Here is a 20,153-nt window from a genome sequence, read left to right on the forward strand (position 1 = left end):
TACAAGTCCCAACAATGACTTTGTACGAGTCTGGTCGGACCATTAAAGTGCCCCAGGTTCACCCCCATTCTGCTTCTGGATGAGAGAAAAGGGAGATTAACATGATTTTGCTTTATCCACCACATGCAAGCGTCAAAACCATAAAACACAACCCAAAGGCATCCCTGTCCCGCTCTGAATGTGCACTTGTTACCGCTCTCAATTCGGCTTTCAGCCCCCTCTAAAGAGACAAGGCCCAATCACAATATTGTCAAGGCTCTGTTGGTTTTCTGGTTCAAATCCTTGTTCACGCTGTTTGCTGAGTACTCATCTGCTGTGACAGCCTTCAGACAAACAGCTAGTCCTGAAAGAGGTCTCCCACAACCAGATCTTTCCTGCTGAAACGCTCTTTTCTCTCTCCATCAAGTGGAACCCTGGCTATTGAGTTGGCCCCTGGGATCCCTCCATTGAGGTGGGCTACGGGCCAGTGCTTCGCCCCTCCTTGCCCCAGGCCACCCTCATTCTCCCAGGACACCTGTACCCCTAAAACCCCATCGTGGGAACCTTCTCGCTGCCCCTGCCACCTGAGCTGCTCGCTGTGCCAGCTGGGAACATCTGACAACACCATCGGGAGTCAAAGCACACCGCGACCAAAGACAGTCACAGCGTGCCAGCTTGATTGAGCTCTTGGAACTTTTTACTGGCAAACTGTTGAGCTCCTTGAAGTCCGGGAGACCGAGGGATCGGCACCGAAGTTATGAATCAAACCTGTGCCACGTTTTCTGATCTATGGCAACCATTCCAGATTTGCATAACGGAAGAAAAAACTCACAAAAACACATTTCCAGCGTCAGATCGCAGTTCTCCCTGCTCACACACTACCTCCCTCGTGCACCCCTACCCTCTAAATCTCCATGGCACACTGCAAAAAATGGCATCAATTAATCAACATTCATGAACCGTTTACTTGAGCTCTCCTTTGTGCGCTGCAGGGCCTAATCCAGACAGAGACCAGGCTGTTCTGCAGCAGTGCAGACTGCGTCACTCCAACCTTTGTGGGAGAAACCCATCAACTGGTGTTTCAGGGAAATGTCTCCCCCCACTGAGAGCCTAACCTTCCCCCTCTCTCACCCTCTTCCTCTTGTGCCCCCTCGGCACTCAGGGCAGGAAGCTCTATCTCTTAGAGGAGGCCATCCATCCATCTTGCCTCTTCCAATCCAATTCACAGCCGCTCCACATGTATGAAGACATCTGTCCATATTTGATCAGATATTCCATTTTGCTGCAAATGATCCCATCCTCCATCCCCACCCATGAAGGAGGCAGCTATTTAAATGTGCTGATACTTTCCTGCATAATAACCTGCCAATTCTTTGCCTTGCAGAAGAAGCAAGTTTAATTGGGATGTGCATTTAGAGCTCTTCTACAATTACACAATTACGGCGGAGATGCATTTCTGCACGTTGCGATGTTTGCCCCAATTTACTGCACTTTTCATACAGTTTAGCCCTGGTTGCCTTTTCAGAGGATGCAAATTTGGCTCATTTGGCTTCAAATGAAGCATAATTGCTCATATTGAAATCCACACCTTTCTACAAGAGGTTCCTGCCAGTTAGTTCTCATTAAACCTCAGGAGAACAAAAAATTCCCAATTTCATTTCAGCACACAAGCCATCTGTATCATCTTGTGTTAAAAGCAAGGAAATTGGAGATAAAATGGATGCTGAGTGCATGGATGGAAAACTTAAAAAAACAGTTTTTTTTAAAGTTAGTCAGTGCAGAGCTCCCCTCCCCCCCGTGGCCTCCTCCTGAATCCTGTTTTCTAAATTTATCCCAAGTAGCATGAATTGGAAATGGATGAATTAGTATTGGATATTTAGAAGGAATGTTTTAGGGAAAACAAAAAGAAAAAACTGAGGGACACGACTGATTGAAACGCGAGCTATTTTGCATTGTTTTCAAATACAGTCTGCGTTTGCTGTGTTCAACCTGAAAAGCTTTTCAATTAAGCACAGCCTAATTAGTTCGAAGGGCATGTGTGGCTGGCCTCTCCACATTCAAAAAACAGAATGGTGTGTCAACCCCGACATGTGATCACCATCAAAGTGTTTCCCTCGGCTTCCTCTTCTTTTATATCTCTGTCTTGAAAGTTATAGGGAAAAAAACCCTCTTTTTCTAAAAAGGCCCTCTGAGTCTGAAGTGGTGGCCTGAGCCCACTCCAGACAATACGGAACAAGATACTGTTTAAATTCATATCCGCTCGTCCTTTCTTGCCGGGGGACAACACAACAAACCACTGACCCACTGATACACAATTAGAAGTGATGCGGCAGTTAAGGCTACAAGCAACTCCGTTTAACAGTCTGTCTTTGACCCTCCGCCATTGAATAAATAGAATGCCCCCAATGAGAGTAAGACACTGAGGTAGAGTGAAAAGGGAGCTGGGGAAGATTTTAAGCCACAGATAAGTAGTTAAAGACCTTTATAGAGTATAACACCATTATCCCTGCTGAATAAAAATAGGATTTAGTGTTTTTTCCACTTAATTTAAATCAAAAGAGTCCCCACCTTACATATTGCACTGGTAATGTAATGGAGAGAGACCCACAAAACAGGCATTGTGGCTCTGACACCTCCTATAGTGGGACTGTGTTGTCCTGTTCGCTAAAGGGAGAGAAAGGTTTTTTCTTCCCTGCATTGCTATCTGCTAACACATTCTAATTGATGCTGCTGCATTCCTCCACTGGATGCATTCAGTGAATAACGAGCCTCGCACTGAATACCCATGAATTGGTCCCCACCAAGCAAAGCAGTAAAGCCTTTGCCCCCCCCCCCCCCCACCCCCCCATCCCTGAGCCTCCCAGCACCGCCACCATCGCAACCACCGCCGTGCACCACCTCCCCTTCCAAACCTTCCCCAAAGCTCTACTCTAGCTTTACTGCCCATTAAAGCACAACCATTGTGCAGGAGGTTCAGTCCACAAAAGCTGTCAATCTCTCCGGGTCCTCCAAAAGCTTGGACTCACACAGACTGGAGTGACAGACCCCCCCCCCCCTCCCCCCTTCACCCTCCAACCCACCCCTGTTCCCCCAGAAAATCCTCTCCCTGAAAACTTCTCAGCTAACTATCCCCCCCACCTCCACCCTCTCTCTCCCACTCTCTCCCTCTATCTCTCTCTCTCCCTCTCTCCCTCTCTCCAGCCCCAGTGCACAAAGCATCAATCTGTCTTCAGCCCCAGCACCCTTGGCCCTTTGTCCCATCTGCAGGTGCCTCTGAAAGCACCCACGGTCGCCCCAGCCTCTGCACACGCCACGCCTAGTCCAGGAACAGGAACTGCTGACAAAGGCCCAGTGTGGGAATGAGGGATGCGTGGAGGGAGGGAAGGGGGTGTTGAAGGGGGGGCTGCTCCAAGACAGATGGCTGGGGAAGTCTCCCAGCTCCTCCACAGGGGCTGTCAGTTTGAATTCAGAAGTACGAAGGAGACACACGGGGCAGAACCAGTGAAGAAATGTCCAGCAAATGCAGCAGCTACTGTAAACTTCACTCAGGGAGAGAGACACAGAAGCAGCAATTATATCAATGGATTTAAATTCATGTATTTAAAAAGATTATTTTCAGCCATAAAGACTCATAAACACCTTACGTGATATTGTAGAATAAATGTCAAGTGTTTTTGAGATACATCAAAAGCACCTACAATTAGGAGAAAAAACAAGAAAGTCATCACTCACTCACAAATAAATATAATTGTCATCTTCTCTTGCACCTGTTATTTATTGAGCTTTACTTTCAATTTGAAATAAAATAATTATTTTTAACTAGATTCCATCTGAACATATTCGAGTACACCAGAACCTGTATCTACACAGTTAGCTGAAGTTCTCCTGATGTGAATGTGTGGTGTTCTCTGCAGTCACCTGCAAATCTGAACTCTTATCCAACACAATCTTTAAAGGGCCGGTCTGCATGGCTGCTCAGGTGATGTGTAGATGAGTAACACGCTTCAGCTTTAAACAGCACTTACAGTAATAAATGTAACAGATACATAGATAGATAAATATGAGATTTAATTACATAATTAACTCCATTAAAGTATATCGTGATAAACTGCAGTCAGCTCTGCAGCCTTGCTATGATTTGCATTTCCTCGGTGCAACAAGTTTGTGACATCTATCGATGTTACTGGGCTGCCACCATGTGGACGCACATTGAACTACCGCAACCAGTTGCTACTGTAAGTGAAACATTGATAAGTAGACTAAATAAATATAACCATGCTTTGTTTTTAATGGATGATAAATCACTCTAATCTTTTTTACGCTCTTTTAAACGCACCAAGTTAAAAAAAATGTTTTCTTCTTCCATCCACATAGAATCCAGCCACTACAGTGCCACTAAAGTGTCAGCAGTTCATCTATCTATCTATCTATCTTTCTATCTGTCTGTCTGTCTGTCTGTCTGTCTGTCTGTCTGTCTGTCTGTCTGTCTGTCTGTCTGTCTGTCTGTCTGTCTGTCTGTCTGTCTGTCTGTCTGTCTGTCTGTCTGTCTGTCTGTCTGTCTGTCTGTCTGTCTGTCTGTCTGTCTGTCTGTCTGTCTATCTATCTATCTATCTATCTGTGACAATAAACTTTGATTTGATTTGATATCGATCTATCTATCTTCCTGCAGCAGTAAGACTGTACGACCAGCTTTGCTCCAAGTAAAACTACATGCAACCCCACTATGGACTGTCACTTTAAAATTCTCAACTGTGCAATATTTATTTGTAAAAATATTCTACGCAATATAAATGGTTATGTGTAATCCATTCAATGTACATATTCTGACACATACTATATTTCTTTACACTGTATATACGGGTTTATCCACATTTATATTTTTTCTATATATTGTTGTATATTTCTATTTCTTTATATTCCTTAACCCAAGTACTGCTGTAACATTACAAATGTCACCATTGCGGGACTAACAAAAGACTTCTTATCTATCTATCTATCTATCTATCTATCTATCTATCTATCTATCTATCTATCTATCTATCTATCTATCTATCTATCTATCTATCTATCTATCTATCTATCTATCTATCTATCTATCTATCTATCTATCTATCTGTCTATCTATCTATCTATCTGTCTATCCGTCTCTCCGTCTCTCTGTCTGTCTATCACTCTGTCTATCATTCCGTCTGTCTGTCTATCCGCACTGCAGCTGACCGAGTCATTTAACCTGTGGATGCTGAAAATTAAACACTTCTTCTTTTAGCCGCAAGATGGCGGTAGAGTCCAACCTGCAACTGTGTATCAGTCTAATACTGATGGAGGGATGTGACTATAGACTGCAGATGTGGAAGAAAACTTTTCTTTGATGACCTTTGATGGTTTTGTTACATGTAATGGTCTATTGTGATATTTACATTAAAAATCAATGAAATTAGAATTATATATAATGATTGAATTAGAAATCAATGATAGAGTGAAGTCTTTAACTCTTTTTTTTGCAAATTCCCTCAAACAGCCACGGATTTGAACAATAATCAACGGGTGGTAAATGAAGAAGCTCCAACAATGAAGAGATGACACAAATTTAAAGTGATACATATTCACTATGACTATTTAGGTCCTACAGTGTGTATATGGTGATAATATTGTGACTGTACGTATGGTTGGCCTTGGCTGGACAGAGGTCAAGTCAATGTAAACAGGTTCTTAGCCAGTTTTGATGACAGTAAATGCAGTTGTAGAAAAACTCTAAAGTGTCTTTGGTTGGATTATGTGAACGTGTTGTGCGTTCTTCACTGCATCGCACCTAGGAAACAAAGTGTAACTTCCTGATGTTTAAGATTACCACCAACTGAAACCACATTGCAAACAGGATGGACGCTAAGCACGTATTATTAATAACACATTTTGACTTAAAGGTACAGTTCAACCAATAATGAAAATCCACTCATTGTCAATCCGATGGAGGGATTAACTTTTGGAGTTTCAGGGGTAAACTTTTTTGCAGGTTTATCAGTACAAGTTTCCTCTGAACATAGAACAAAAACAACCGGGACCATGTGATCATCCAAGGTCAATGCTGGTTCAGAACACAATGAATCTCACACATAGAGGAGACAAGAAATCCTGTTGACCTAATCATATTTGAACATTTTCTGCTGCAACACAACTACAACTCCTCTCTTCTTCACTTTTCTTCATTTTCAGGAAGGAAGTTGTTGAGGAAGATATGCAAACCTGGTGCCACATGCAAATATGCTGCTAGAGTGACTAATGCAGTGACACGCAAAAATACAAATGAGCTTAAATAAACCACAAGATAATCAGATTTCAATGGATCTCCTTTATGCCTTGTAACTCACAGCATGTAGCTTGAGCATTGTTTTGATTTCACACATTGTATGTTTGTGGTTATGTTTTTAGCAAAGGTTTTAGTGAGAGTAGCTGAAGTCCAATTAATTCATGACCTAAAATATCAAAGATTAAAGCTCGGTGTAGATGTCTGACCAATGTGACTAAACATTCTAAGTGTAGCAAATTGCTTTTGCATCCTATTTAGCATCTAAATCATTAAGAACACGTCAATCCTTATTCCTTATATCCTTTTTTTCTGCATTTTTCAATGTTTCAGCTTGATCACAACCTTTTCACTTCATTGGAACATTAACCCTGGCAATTAGGTAGAGATTCAAAGTTATTCTAAATCAAAACTCACACACCAGAGGTTGTTCTATCTGCTAACAGGTGGTTAGATGTGAAACCTTAAACTCAACTTCTTAAAGTTGTAAAATATCCAACTAAAGCTAATTATCATTTGCTCCAGTAAAGAAAATTCCTTCTGCCTCTTCCACCCAGAGAAAAAATTTACCTGAGGTTTAAATTCAAAGTTTAATGTTCCTTAATGGTTCAGTGTGTACAATTTAGTGGTGAAGTTGCATGTTGCAGCTGAACACCCCTCACCTCACCCTCCCCTTCCAAACATGAAATAGAACCTGTGGGTAACCTTCAGTGTTCATAAAAACTAAAAAAGTGCTTAGTTTGTCCAGTTTGGGCTACTGTAAAAAAAACATGGCGGCCTCTGAAGCGAGGACCCGCTCCTGATGTAAATGTTAAATATTGCACTGGTCATGTCACTCTACTTATACTATCTTAACTATTTCAAACAAAAAATAACTTTTTGCACATTTGTGTTTATGAAGCAAAAAAAATCTTATAAACACAAAGTTTTTTACTTGCTCGTACAATCATCCTGTGCCACTGAAGTTTACTTTATACAATTTCTATACAAACCACTACATAAGAAGAAGAAGAAGAAGAAACACTTTTATTTATCCCACACACATGCACAAACATGCACAGGCACACTCATGCAAGGGGAAATTAGTCCTCTGCTTTTGACCCATCTGGTGCAGGACACACAGAGCAGTGAGCAGCCGTGTCCGGCGCCCGGGGAGCAGATGTTGGGGGAGTAAGGTGCCTTGCTCAGGGGCACTAGACAGGGTAGGGAGAATAGTCTTTCGATCTTTTGGACAGGTCCAGGTTCGTCTTTTATGTTGTTATACCATCCAGGTAAGTTTTTTTTGTTGAAACTCCGTGGAGACGAACCGTGGAGTCGGACCAGCATCGAACCAGAGACCCCTTCTCTGCCAGTAGTCCAAGTTTTTCTCCAAGTTTCTGCCACTAGTCCACCGCCTCCCAATTATTTCATTTTTATTGTCTACCTGCTGTAACAACTGAATTTACCCGATGTTTGGAAAATTAAAATTATACCTCATCTTGAATGTTCAGTGTGTGAGATTTAGATAAAAGGAATCTATTGACAGAAATTGAATACAAAATAATCCTAGTGATGTTTTAATCAGTGTGTTTCATCTTAATAGTATGAATTGTTGTTTTTTCTACCCTAGAATGGGCTCTTTATATCATACTTTATATTTACATCTGGAGCGGGTCCTTTCCACGGAGGCTGCCATGTTTTTTTTACAGTAGCCCAAACTGGACAAACTAAACACTCTGTACCTTTAAAGTATTTAAATATAAAGGAGTCTTTCTAGGGTAAAGAAAAACAACAATTCATACAGTTGTGATCAGTACACACAAGTGAAAACCGCTTTAAAGTGCGGTCACACACGCTCACCCCTGGGAGGACACCAGCGTGGGGGGAAAAGACCACATTACCCACAATGCAACGCGAGCTCAGAGCGCCGCACCTTTCGCCGGGTGGAGCCTGAGCGAACGCGTGGGATCTGTGTGGAGGAGGAGGAGGGAGGAGGGAGGAGGAGGAAGAGGAGGGAGGACTGTGTGACAGGCGGAGGTGAGGGTGAGGAGGACCCACACACACACACACACACACACACTCACCCACAGGCGGAGGTGAGGCAGGGGAGCGAGAGGCAGAAAGTGAGCTGAAGGTGTGTGGGAGCCGGACACTACCCGGAGGAGCAGAAGCAACAGGGCGCCGATGTAGCACCGCACAGCACCGCACACCCCCGCACAACCCGCACACCGCAACCCGGAAAACAACCACCCAGCGGCGGCGAGAGAAATGCGAAGAGACCGGAGCCAAACGAACCGGGAACGATGTAGCGTCGCTGCTGCGGCATCTCGCAAAGCCACAAGTCACGTCCGAGCAGAGAGCAGATAGCAGCCGAGGAGCTAGCAGGTCACACCCGGGTACATGTGAAGCTATTCCCCCGGGGGGAGGCTGCAGCGGAGCCCGGGAAAGCGGCTGTTGCATCGGAGGAGTTTCACCCCCTTGAGATAGAAGAAGAAGAAGAGAAAAAAGGAGAAGAAGAAGAGGAAGATGCTGCGGAGAAGAATCAACCGTCTGGTATGTGTCAATAACACCAACCCTCTGTTAGCTTGTCACATCCAGCTTCTCTTGCTAACCTCTTCTATTTCCTTTTTCCTTATTATTTTATTATTTATACAACCTCGGCTGGTGTTTCCAGTCATTTCCCTCCCACCGCTGTAACCAGCTGTGGGAAAACTAGCTTCGATTCCAACGAACTGTTACTTCAGCCTGACTCACAACACGGAACAGATGTTGTCCCACTTCAGTGCTCTTGTGTAACTCTTGTCTCTTTAGCTCGCTGCTAACGAGGTGAGTTATTTAAACAGCCAGGAAGTCGTGACAGATGCTAGCTGGAATCCAGAAGTCATTAAACCACACTTTCCACAGGGGGTGTAGTATTGCAGGTTTGTGAACCCACCTTCACTCAATGGCCTGACCCCAGAGGAAAAGCAGCCAGCATCTCTGGGGTCCAACTCGTTCCTTAAAGTTGAAGACCTGCTGCTTTACAGTGTTATTTAAGTGTCTCAAGGTTTTGGAGTATAACCGGGACAGTTCAAGACTTTTCATGGCTCCACTTTGGGTTTTCAGAACTTGTGATGGACATTTTCATTAAGTAGACAAGGCGATTAATCGGATAATGAAAGTAAACGATCACCTGTCCTGAACAATTTTCAATGAAAACAAACAGGTTGAAATTCCTTAGTAGGCGTCAGCTCCCTTTGCAGAAAAAGGAATCATCAATTATCTTAATAAAATAAAAGCTACGTACATTAACCATCACTTTACATTCACAAAACACAGGTGCCGGTCCTTCAACATACTTCTGATCTGGTATAAACTTCCACGTTTAACTGACTGATGAAGTAAAGAGTTTTTCAATCTTACTTAGGGTTGCAAAATTCCGGGAATATTCAAAGTTGGAAACTTTCCATTTGAATTAACAGGAATATATGGGAATTAACGGGAATAAACTGGAAATGTTGTGAGAAATTTATACTAACTGTATTTACCTTGTCATATACAGACATAATTATAAACATTTTGTTTTGTCATAGGCTGATTTGAGCCCTGAGGAAACTTTGGGCACTTGACTATACGCTTCTGCATCGTTGTGTCATTCTTAACATAGGTCTTTGCACAGTATTTGCTAATGTACACAGCCTTTTCTTCTACATTGGATGGGGTGAAATGTCTCCACACATGAGATAGTGCACGTGGCATTGTTTTGTAGAATAAGATGAGAAACAAGTTTGTTAAAAAAACACTAATGCAATGCCAGAGATATAAATAGTTAGCCAAACAATTGGAATCGTCTGTAAAAATATTTTTCAATTGATGGATAATATTAATTAAAATCATATTAAGGGATATGAATGGAAATAGGCTAGATGAACAGATGAACAATCCTCAATCAGCATGCTAATATATTTTCCCCAGTACTCCAACGCTGTTCCTTTTTATTCCTAATGTTGCTGTATATTCAACCTCTGGATTCGACCAGCAAAAGAAGTTGGTCTTTTTCCAACACAAACTGCTTTGACATCATGTTTCACGATTGGTCAGTTTAATGCTCACCGCTTTAAAAGTTCACCCATTTGTTTTTATTGCCCCTTATACGTTAATCAGTCATGAGTTAGCTAGTTGGAAGTGGAGGAACTCTCTGCCCGGCCGGACTCGTAGCTGCTAAACCTGCTTTACTGCCTCTTTATCATTCCCTTGTGCACCAGTAACCTGTTGTCGCCCGTGGGCTGAATCCCCCACAGGCTCTCTGAGAAGTATAGATACTGACAGTCAATAAGGAGGAGCAATATAATAATTGCAGTGCCTGACCCTCCTCCCGGCCCCCCCCCCTCTAGTGTTGCCAGGTCAGCTGATTTTTCTGCTTGTGGAGAGGATTGCGGCTGTAATTTCTCCTCGGTGTGAGCTGTAAATAATGTTTTGTGCAGAGCGGCCAAGCCAAGCTGTCATTGATGCGCACGGTGCCGTTATCTCTTGCTCTGCCTCCATGCCTCCTGACTCTCACACCACCACCCCCCCCCTTGCCCATGGGAGGTACATGTGCATCATGGAGAGGGAGAAACACTAGAGACTGAGAGGGCTACATCCAAGGCTACAGAAGAGGCTTCACGTGCTCTGCTTGACTCTCCCACTGTGGTACACTGGGCCACTAAATCCTGAGTGTGTCTTTTGGGAAAACAATCATTAAAGATGGCTGTGGGGGGGGGGGATTCTCCAGAGGTTGTAATGCTCTGACAGGAATGCAAAACCCCACAGTGGCCTTTGATGTTCGTTCAAGCCCCTTGAAGGCAGCAGTGTGATCTGTGAGAGGTGGAGCCTGGTGAAAATGGGATTGTATTCATTGTGGGAGCCTGCCTTGACTGCAAGGAGAAAAATACCAACGCATGAAAACACCTCTTCCCAGGCAGCATGTTGGTGGGTTTTTCTGCACCATGGTAACTGATCAGTCCCCTCCTACTCACTAGCTTGGTGGAAATCACACATGGAAATTCAGCTTCGTATTTTGACTGTTTTCGAACTGAGGAAAAACCCCTTTCTGCTCAGCACACGAGTACGAGTTCACCCGGACCTGCAAAGCACTGTTGGAGGAGGGAGGCTCGACAGGTCTGTGTGAACAAAGGAAGTAAAAGGTCACTGACAGGCACAGTGGCTTTGTGTTTGGATTTAATGATAACAGAGCATTGTTCTAAAACAATTAGACATTTGATGAGTTCAGTATTTTCATTATCATTTAACCTTAGATCTTTTTTTAGTTCCCTTTACAGGTAAAGATGTCAAACATTGTGAGGATTTGCTGCCTTTTTTTGTGGCAATGAACTCATTGAACTTTATTTTTGGACTATTTATTCACTGATCGATTAATCCGGGAAGTAGTTAACATATGAATTGGTGCTGAAAACAATCATTAGTTGCTGGCAGCCTTGGGAAATAATAATTACTAATTTGACCTAATTTAAGTGACAAGTTTCAAAAAAATATTTGTGCCAAGTTATATTTGTGGACTCTTTAATGGTTTTACTGTCCGTTTCCTCAGAAGTGTAACGTGTCAGGGTTGCAGCAGTTAAACAGTCGGATGATGTCATATGCCAATGACACAGTTATATGACTGCACAATAAGAACTGTCGCAATCTTTGTTGGTGACATCTGAATTATCTTATTCTATGAGATGGGGTTTCCCCATGCAACACTCTGGTAATCCAGTTAAAATTCAGCCTAAAATGTTTCCTTCTTCTGCTCTGGGTGCAGCACCACTTTGGTCCTCCTCATTCTAACTGGCAGTCCCTCTCACCCTTATCTCTCTTCAATCTATTTATCCTGCTGCAGGCTGATGCACAGAGGTTTGCCAGACTCAGATCTGTCTCTACTTGACTGTGACCAAAGCACAAGTAATAAACAGGCTCCCACCAGACAGGAAATGTTGTGTATGTGAGAGCCTTCTTGAAGGATCACACACTAAAATCCATTCAGAAACCCCAGGGTTCATGGAAAACCTGTTTCTCAGGTCATCCAAGGGCAGCCACAAGTCAGGTAAACACAAACCTGTGTAAACCTGCATGTGCTCCCTAGCGTACAGGCGAAGTTGTCATGCACACAAACCATCACACACACACACACACACCTTTGCTCCTAATGTTTTTTTTTGTACAATGCTTCCTGTTCACATGCAAATGCCCAGTGTACGTAGTAGTAAAGGTCAAGGTGATATGCGTTTTCAGGTGTGTTAATAAGGACTCCGATTATGAGCGATTGGAAGTCAAAATTAAAACGTATTTTAGTATGGACGTAACCCTTATCTACTATCACTCTTCCTAAGGTATAAGTCAGCAAGTTTTTTTACTCTCTCCATTACATTACATTACTTTCACCTGCAAGTATTTGGGCAATGAGTCTAATATGTGTCATTATTTGCACTTATTGTCAAAAGGACAGTCAGTTTTTCTTTTATTGTCACTGTATTTTGACTTTGTTGTATTATCTCCCCTGCAGTTTGTGGCACTTGTTGGAAACACATAGGTATTTTAACCAACAGTCGTCACCCTTGGGTGAGCCTTTAGGATTAGAGTGAATCTGAAGGCCACGCACCATACAAGGCATGTAGGTCCATTTGATTTATCAGGCCAGTTTGATTAGGAGAGATGTTTATTGATCAGAGTTGTGCTCCGTTTTGCCGCCATTAGTCCTGCCCTTGATCTGCTGGCCAACAGAATTGCTCACAAGGATTTCTTTCTCTTCCTTCCTCTCTCTGTCTGGTCTCCTGCACTTAATGTCCAGGAATGGTAACCCAGCTAAAAAAAAGCACATCTTCAACACACAGCAGGGTAATAAATATATTATTTTGTGAGGGAGGCAGTGTGAAGGAAAAAAAGGCCGGCTGTGGGATAGCGAGGTGATGAAATGTAGTGCGGGAGTCCGGAAAGCCCTGTGTGAGTCAAACAGGAGACACTGGAGGGAAACCAGGAGGGTGAAGTGAACCTTTAGCCTCTTTGCACCTCTCCCTCACTTTCTCCAGCTAATGCACACTCTCTCAGGCTTCTTGTAGTGGTTAACATGAGAGTGGGTGGATCTTGGTTGGATACAGGGGCACCGAGGATGGCTTTTTGTGGCAATTTTCCACTTCCATTAAATCCTAAGTTGAATTCTCAGTTTGTACCTCTAAATAATTCATGTTGCCTCATTTATTTTGAATTCTCCTCACATCGCTCCACCCTTTCCTGACTCACGTATCCTTGCCAGGCTAGTGGTTATTCAAAATGTGTCCTTGTCATCTATATATGTATAAAGGCTCAACCACATATTTTCTCTGCCATGCCCCAGCTCTAGCATTTCTTACAGCATTCGCAGTGAGATGTGGAGAGAATGCTGAGATGTTTTTTTCTCTGTGTGTGGCCCTCGGTGTCTGAGCACGGAGGCAGGATAAGGAGATGGAAGCATCTGTGATGTTTGGTCATTCCAGTTTTTTTTATTGTCACCTGAAATGATAGGGTACCTGCTGACACAAAGAAGAGTTACAGCAAAGTCCATGTGAGGATTTAACAAGCACTGTAAGTCATGTGAAACCCCCCCCCCACCCACACATGCTCACTGAACACCCTGGTTAAGCAACAGCCCACAATAATTATCTCCGTGGCAAACTCCTAGCGAGTCAGCAGGCGGTGTTGCTCAGTCACAGGGGGAAAAATGGCTCCTTTTAATGTGGTCACAGTTCAGTGGGAGGAAATGCTTGGTGAGAAAACACAAACTGAAATCCAACATGCCCCCTTAGCAGAAGAAGGAAAGAGCAACATTGATTTTGGTAATTTGTCTTGTTGCCCCTATATGCAGTGTCTTACGATAATTAAATTGAAAAGCAATTACGGCCAATGTAGTCCGGTACATTATTAAAGAAAATGTCATCAGTGGGGCAGTAGCTGAGATAGAGGTTTTTAAAGCTTGTCAGCATTAGGGTCCACTCTAAATGCCTTTTTCTTGGTATTCCTTCGCTCTCTGCCAAGCATAGTAGGGGGAATGAATGCAATTGTAGTGTTGTGCAGTTACAACCCACTACAGGGAACAAGCAGCCGCATCAAGCACCTTTCAGACCCGACCTCCAGGTAAAATACAGAGAATTGGCTACGGCACTTCAGCCGCAGTCTGCATTTCACAAACACACACTGCAGCGGGAGGTCTCCGCACAGACACGTTCACAACAGCAACAAATTCTGCACTTTATTCAGGTGAGAGGTGGAGCAGCCGGGTGCAGCAGACCGAGTTACAGCACCCTGACACTTGGTTGACTCTTATCACCATAAACTCTTTTGAAGATATTTGTTTTCTTTTAGTTTTCTTCATTTTTGCGTCTGTCGCGTGTGAGAAGCCTCATCAAATCCCCCCAATTGCTCACGGTGAATCCAGCGGGGGATCAACTTCTGGATTTCTATGTACTTTATACTCGGGGTCCGTTCGGATAAAGTCAAAAGAAACTGCTGAGCGTCGCACTCAGACATTTGCGTTCACACATGCACCTCCTCCAGAGAATACGGAGAAACTGCAGAGTTCAGTGCATGTCTGAAAGCAGCTTTAGAAGCTGAATCACGCATGCAAAACCCGAGTACAGAGAGTGCACTTGGTTGGAAAAACCATACTCCATTTATGGCTACACCACTTTCAATTCTGTTTAATTATAGATTAAAGTGTGACTAGGCTGCAGCTCGAAATGTGCTCTCTTAACTGGTCTTAAAACAAAGTGTGGGGGGTGTCTCCATAAGAACCTTGTGAAATAATGTTCTTCTAATGTCATTCTCTTCAGGACTTATCAAGCTTGTCTAGAGGGATGTAGCTAAAAGACAAAGCCGAAGGAGGAGTGCAATGTTATTCTTCAAGCCAAAGCCTCAGTTAATGAGTGCTGTAAGACAACAATTCAGTTACACTATAACTGGCCATGTTAATGTTACTCTTAAAGCTACTTCCACGTCAGCTGTTAACCGTTAGTAAGGTTTGAGAAATAGCATGTCTCAGTTATTTGACTGACCGCAGACTTCTGTCAGCACTGTGTAACTTGCAAACACATTTCCGTTTGGTCACCTCTTGCATCCTTCCCCATTTTTTGCTTCTCTGGTGTCAAACAATAGCTGAGGGTGATCCCCCACAATGCTCACAGATTTCCTCTGTAAAGGTTTGTAGTTTGTATGGAAAACTATGCGCTGTTCTAGTTTGGGGGAAACCCTCATCATATGCCCACCAGTTACCAAGTTACAAAGTTTCCCTGTCAATTTGAAGCTTTTAGAAACATTTGAAAGGGTGTCAGAAGACCACAGTCATTTCAAAAACGTATCTAGCACAAGTGTCTGCGGCTTTTTGAAGCGGCCAACTGATTGAGGAAGCAGCTCCCGGTGCGAGGTCTGGATGAGTTTCCCCTCCTCCCCTATTGTCGAGAGACCCAATGCAATGTAGGCCAGTACCAGCCCACCGTACAGTGCCCCCTCTGTCTTATACAGCTGCAGGGATGCTGGCAGAACAATGAGCCTTTTCCTGTCCACAACAGCTCCTTCGGATCAGCCCTCAGTTCAAGTTGGACTGTTATCAGTCTGTGGGGCTTTTCGTCACTGTGTGCAAACAATGAACAGAGGGAGAGAGTAGCCTCTGATATGGAGTCTGTTGACTATGCCATAAGCCATGTTTCAGGAGTGGAGGTAGCTCCTGTTAAAATTAAAGTAATGAGTCTTATTCTTAATTTGTAAGTTTAATTTTTTTTTTAATGCTCTATTTGTTAACTAAAATTGTTGAGGTCTGTAGCATTGTACTCAAATCCATTCATTTATCTTTGTGCATTTCTAGGCGCTGAATTTAATAATCTACACTGGGAATATGTCTTAAACAAAATATATTTTATTTTAGTATGCTTTCAAATAAAGATCAAACTTGCTGGCTGCTTTTATGGTTAACATATTTTCTCAGTCCTTTTAAGGAAAGGAGTTGACTTCTCCGGTTAACGCTGTGGTAGAAACAACTGGCTATATTGGATTCATTAACAAGAACAACAAGAATATCAAAGAACCTTTAATCTTGAAGACTGAATAAAAAAAGAATATCATAACCTCATGATAAAGTAAAGATATTTTCTTCTGAGACAAAGTCCTACTGTATTGAATTAGCTGGTTGTATTTGAATGAATGATATTTTCTGTGACAAGCATTATTTTAAAATATTTAACACCTGAAACACTCTGTGCTTGAATTAGACAAATAAGCTCACGCCATGCAGCTTTATTAAGAACACATCTGTTGCACAAGAAATGCAGCAAAGACGTGGAGACATTGTGGTGACAAAAGTTTGGTTTGATATTAATGTGTCTTTGTGATATATTTTATCAAAAGATAGTGTTGCCTCAGCACATTCTTTGGCTGCTTTGGTGAAGAACACTTGGATCTGTAGTCCAAACGTGGAGACTTACAATGATGAGATGTGATAGAGTGAGCATGCTGGAAGAGGACGGAGAAGTGGTCTGACAAGAAAGGGAGAATGAAAAAGAAAGAGTTCCTGATGGAGTACTGCAGGGACTAATATCATTGACTCAGTGCCTGCAACTTTCCCCTCACATTGTAGTTTTCATCACTCAGCCCCATTCAGCCTGTCATAATAGCAACTTTATGTTGCTGTTGGGTGTTTTTTTTACAGTTGTCATCAACATTTCTTGAAACAGTTTTCTGGATGTTCTGGAATTTATTCTTTCCGTTACCCTCAGAATGCCACTTGATGTTTAGGGCCTGTGTTTACTTAACAGTGGTAGATCTTCATAGGGAGCTTTCCTCTAATGGTTTCAGTTGAATGTGGTGTAATCAAACTCTCAATAGAGAGTACGCGCTCAATAGCAGATAAGGTTGACCTGGAATGAATCCACTGACACTCAGAGTGACATCATAAAACCTGATAGGGGAGATAAGATGCATTGTAAAGTACTAGATGATGAAGCACTTGGTTCACTCTTCTCATTTACTAGTGAATGAGAAATTAGAGTCTAGACCTTGCTTTGGTTTTGCCCAGAGAATTGCATGAATTGGATAATAAGGTCAAATGGGAATCTGTGTTTCTAAGTGAAGTGCAGTGGTATGAGTACACATGTAAGACATAAAGAAGTACAAGTATAGGTCTCCAGTGCTCTCTCTTCTTTGCACAGCTCCCTCACACCTCATTAAATGTGTTTTTTAAGTAGAGTTTCTAAGTGGATTTTTTTAAGCTTTCTGTACTGACTGAACCTGGTGTTTTTTCCCTCTGCACTGAACTTACAAAACCACAAGAGCAGACTAATCAGAACAAAGGGCAACCCACTGTATTCCATTGGGCTTACTTCTTTCAATTTGCCTCATCACGTTTATCTGAAATAGTTACAGCATTGATTATCGTCTTACCACAAAGTCTGTTCATGTCAGGAGAAATAGCACTGCCTCTGCCCTTGTCACACACTGCTTTTCTGCTACACATCATGGTATCATCTTTATTTTCTGCTTGCTTAGAGATTCTTGTCACATTAACTTACTTGATGTCAAACAGGCCCCAAGCTTCAGGTGGAACCTTGACACCGAACAAAAGAGCTGAAGATGGCAGCATCAGACTAAACTTTGCTATCCAGAGCTGTCATAAGAGCCAGAACTACTTACTCTGTGCTCTCTGACAGACCCACCGGCCATAAATGGCAATATGTTCATGTTAAAGAAGCTGGGTTATTTAAAAGAAAACTCCATTTGCTATTTTATTAAATGATTCACATGTTGCTGTAACCAACATGGATTTTCTGACATGTCCCATTATTTCTTACTATTCCTGACCATATAAAAAGTTTATGGATTAATCAAGAAAAAAGCTGCAGATCCCTTGATGATGAATTATTAGTCACAGTCGTAGTTTACATTGCTTTCTTTTAGCTGTTACCCTTCAGTATGATTGACTGCCAGGTTGGTTGGAACTGTGGTTGAGGTGATGTGCTACAGCCGACCACATTTAAAGAGGATAGAACAATACAAGCTGACTGATATAACATATAATGCTTTTTATACAGAGTACCTCCATTACACCTGTACAGTGTAATGGTACTGAAAGCATTAGCGCTGCAAAACAATATTTTAGAATTCCTTCAAATAACGACATAAAAAACTTTCACAAAGGTTGTACTGATAGAACCTGATTGTTCTTGACTGTTGTGGATTGTATTACAGTGTACAGGGCCTTGTCATTTTCTGGTTACCCAGCATGTCTGTTGAGCTAACAGCATGCAGATTGTGACAAAGCGGGATAGTGACTGAATAGTGAGATGGTGTGACAGGACGCAGTGTCATCAGACCCAAGTCATCATCGGGAGTTTGGCAGCGGCTGAATGCAGTCTTAGTCTCAGTGGAGCACCTTACCCCCCCTTTGTCCCAGCCGGGACTTGTATCACAATCTGTGCATAATTTAATTTAGAGCGTAATTTAATGTAAAAGTTTCAGGGACACTCAATTATCTAATGCACCATGTATTTCTGACTTGGCAATTAAATCTTAGCTCAATTGAGCATTGGATGTTTGCTTTATTGATCTCCATCGTAGGTTTTGAAGCTGATGCTTTTACTTTAAGGACAGAGCTACTTTGGTATTGACATACTGGCGCTTGACTCTTGGCCACTTCTGCTTTGCTTGCAAACATCATTGGCATCAAATGGCTTTGTTTGACCTTTGACAATGATGTAAAGATAATTCAATCATTCTATTTTTACCTGCATTAGCATTTCTAGTGTGGCCTTTAGTTCACTGTTTTGGAGATGAGCATTTCCGTCACGTAACTACACAAAAATTAAGTGGGCCCCTTAGTCTGACCCTCATTATATTTTACAGTGAATCTGCCTCTCAAATCAGTGACTACTCAATGGTTCTTGTCTTATCTTTATTACCGCAGGATATGAACTTCTTATTTTTTTTGCAGAATCAGCAACGATAACGGGACCTTATAGAGCTTGCAGGTTGTGCTACAGCTTTTGAGCAACAGTATTGGCTTAGCATGACAACTTGGTTGATAGACCTACAACCTTGGAACCATGCATTAGAGTGGCTCTTGCATAATCAATTCTAATGAGATGGGCACAGGTGAATTGATGCTAGTGGAAGCTAGCCAACTCATACTGTTGACTCTCTTGGCTGTAACTCTGGTGTCCAAGCCAGAGCCCTTTGCAGGTCCTTTATACAGCTCAAGGCCAATTTGGTGCATGGATTGTTCCTTACTTACATATATTCTTTTGTCTGCATAGATCTTCTACATGTCCCTACATTCTTTCCTAATGTTATATGCGTAGTTTGTTGTATTGTATATCTGGAATGCTGTCCTTACATGTGTAATTTTCAGACTACGTAGAGGAGGAATAACCTCTTGAAACACTGAATACGGATAAATCAACAATGGTCGTCCGTGGGGGTGTTCTTGGCCTTGAGCTCCTTCTCTGGGCTGATTGTTGTTTCAAAAGGAAAAAAAAACTGGATGGCGTTTGTGTCCTTGAATCCTGTTGTACTTCTTTTCTCTCACACTCTTTCGTCCTCCCACTCTCTCTCTTCATCCTCTGGCTGCCAGGTCTATCAGGTCGCTCTGGAGGAGTGTCAGTGTTTGCTGAGTGGGAAAGGGATGGTAGGTTTGATGGCCATACTGAGGTTTGAACACCGCTGCTTGTGCATAAGGGAGCATTATGTAAGCCTGTTGCCTCCCCTCCCTGGTCTGGGTTGGAGAGATGATCGTAAATATTTCAGAATAAAGGCCAATAATTTGGAATTTGGACCATTAACTAGAGACGTATTATTCAGTGAACTGGAGTTATGTAGTGTGTTCTCATCCCCACATGCATAAATTCAGCTTTGAGGCTAT

The 20,153-nt window shown here is 42.5% G+C and overlaps 1 protein-coding gene across 1 annotated transcript in view; it reads left to right on the forward strand.

The window, feature by feature from the left end:
* Positions 1–8,754: 8,754 nt before the first annotated feature.
* atp11c (ATPase phospholipid transporting 11C) overlaps positions 8,755–20,153 on the forward strand; it is a 38,639-nt gene continuing 27,240 nt past the window's right edge. Inside the window, exon 1 of the mRNA XM_061080174.1 lies at positions 8,755–8,812. Within this exon, the coding sequence (XP_060936157.1) occupies positions 8,786–8,812 (27 nt within the window). The 5' untranslated portion in view covers positions 8,755–8,785. The remainder of the gene's footprint in view (positions 8,813–20,153) is intronic.

This window comes from Limanda limanda, chromosome 10, assembly GCF_963576545.1.
Source record: "Limanda limanda chromosome 10, fLimLim1.1, whole genome shotgun sequence".
Lineage (NCBI taxonomy): Eukaryota > Metazoa > Chordata > Actinopteri > Pleuronectiformes > Pleuronectidae > Limanda > Limanda limanda.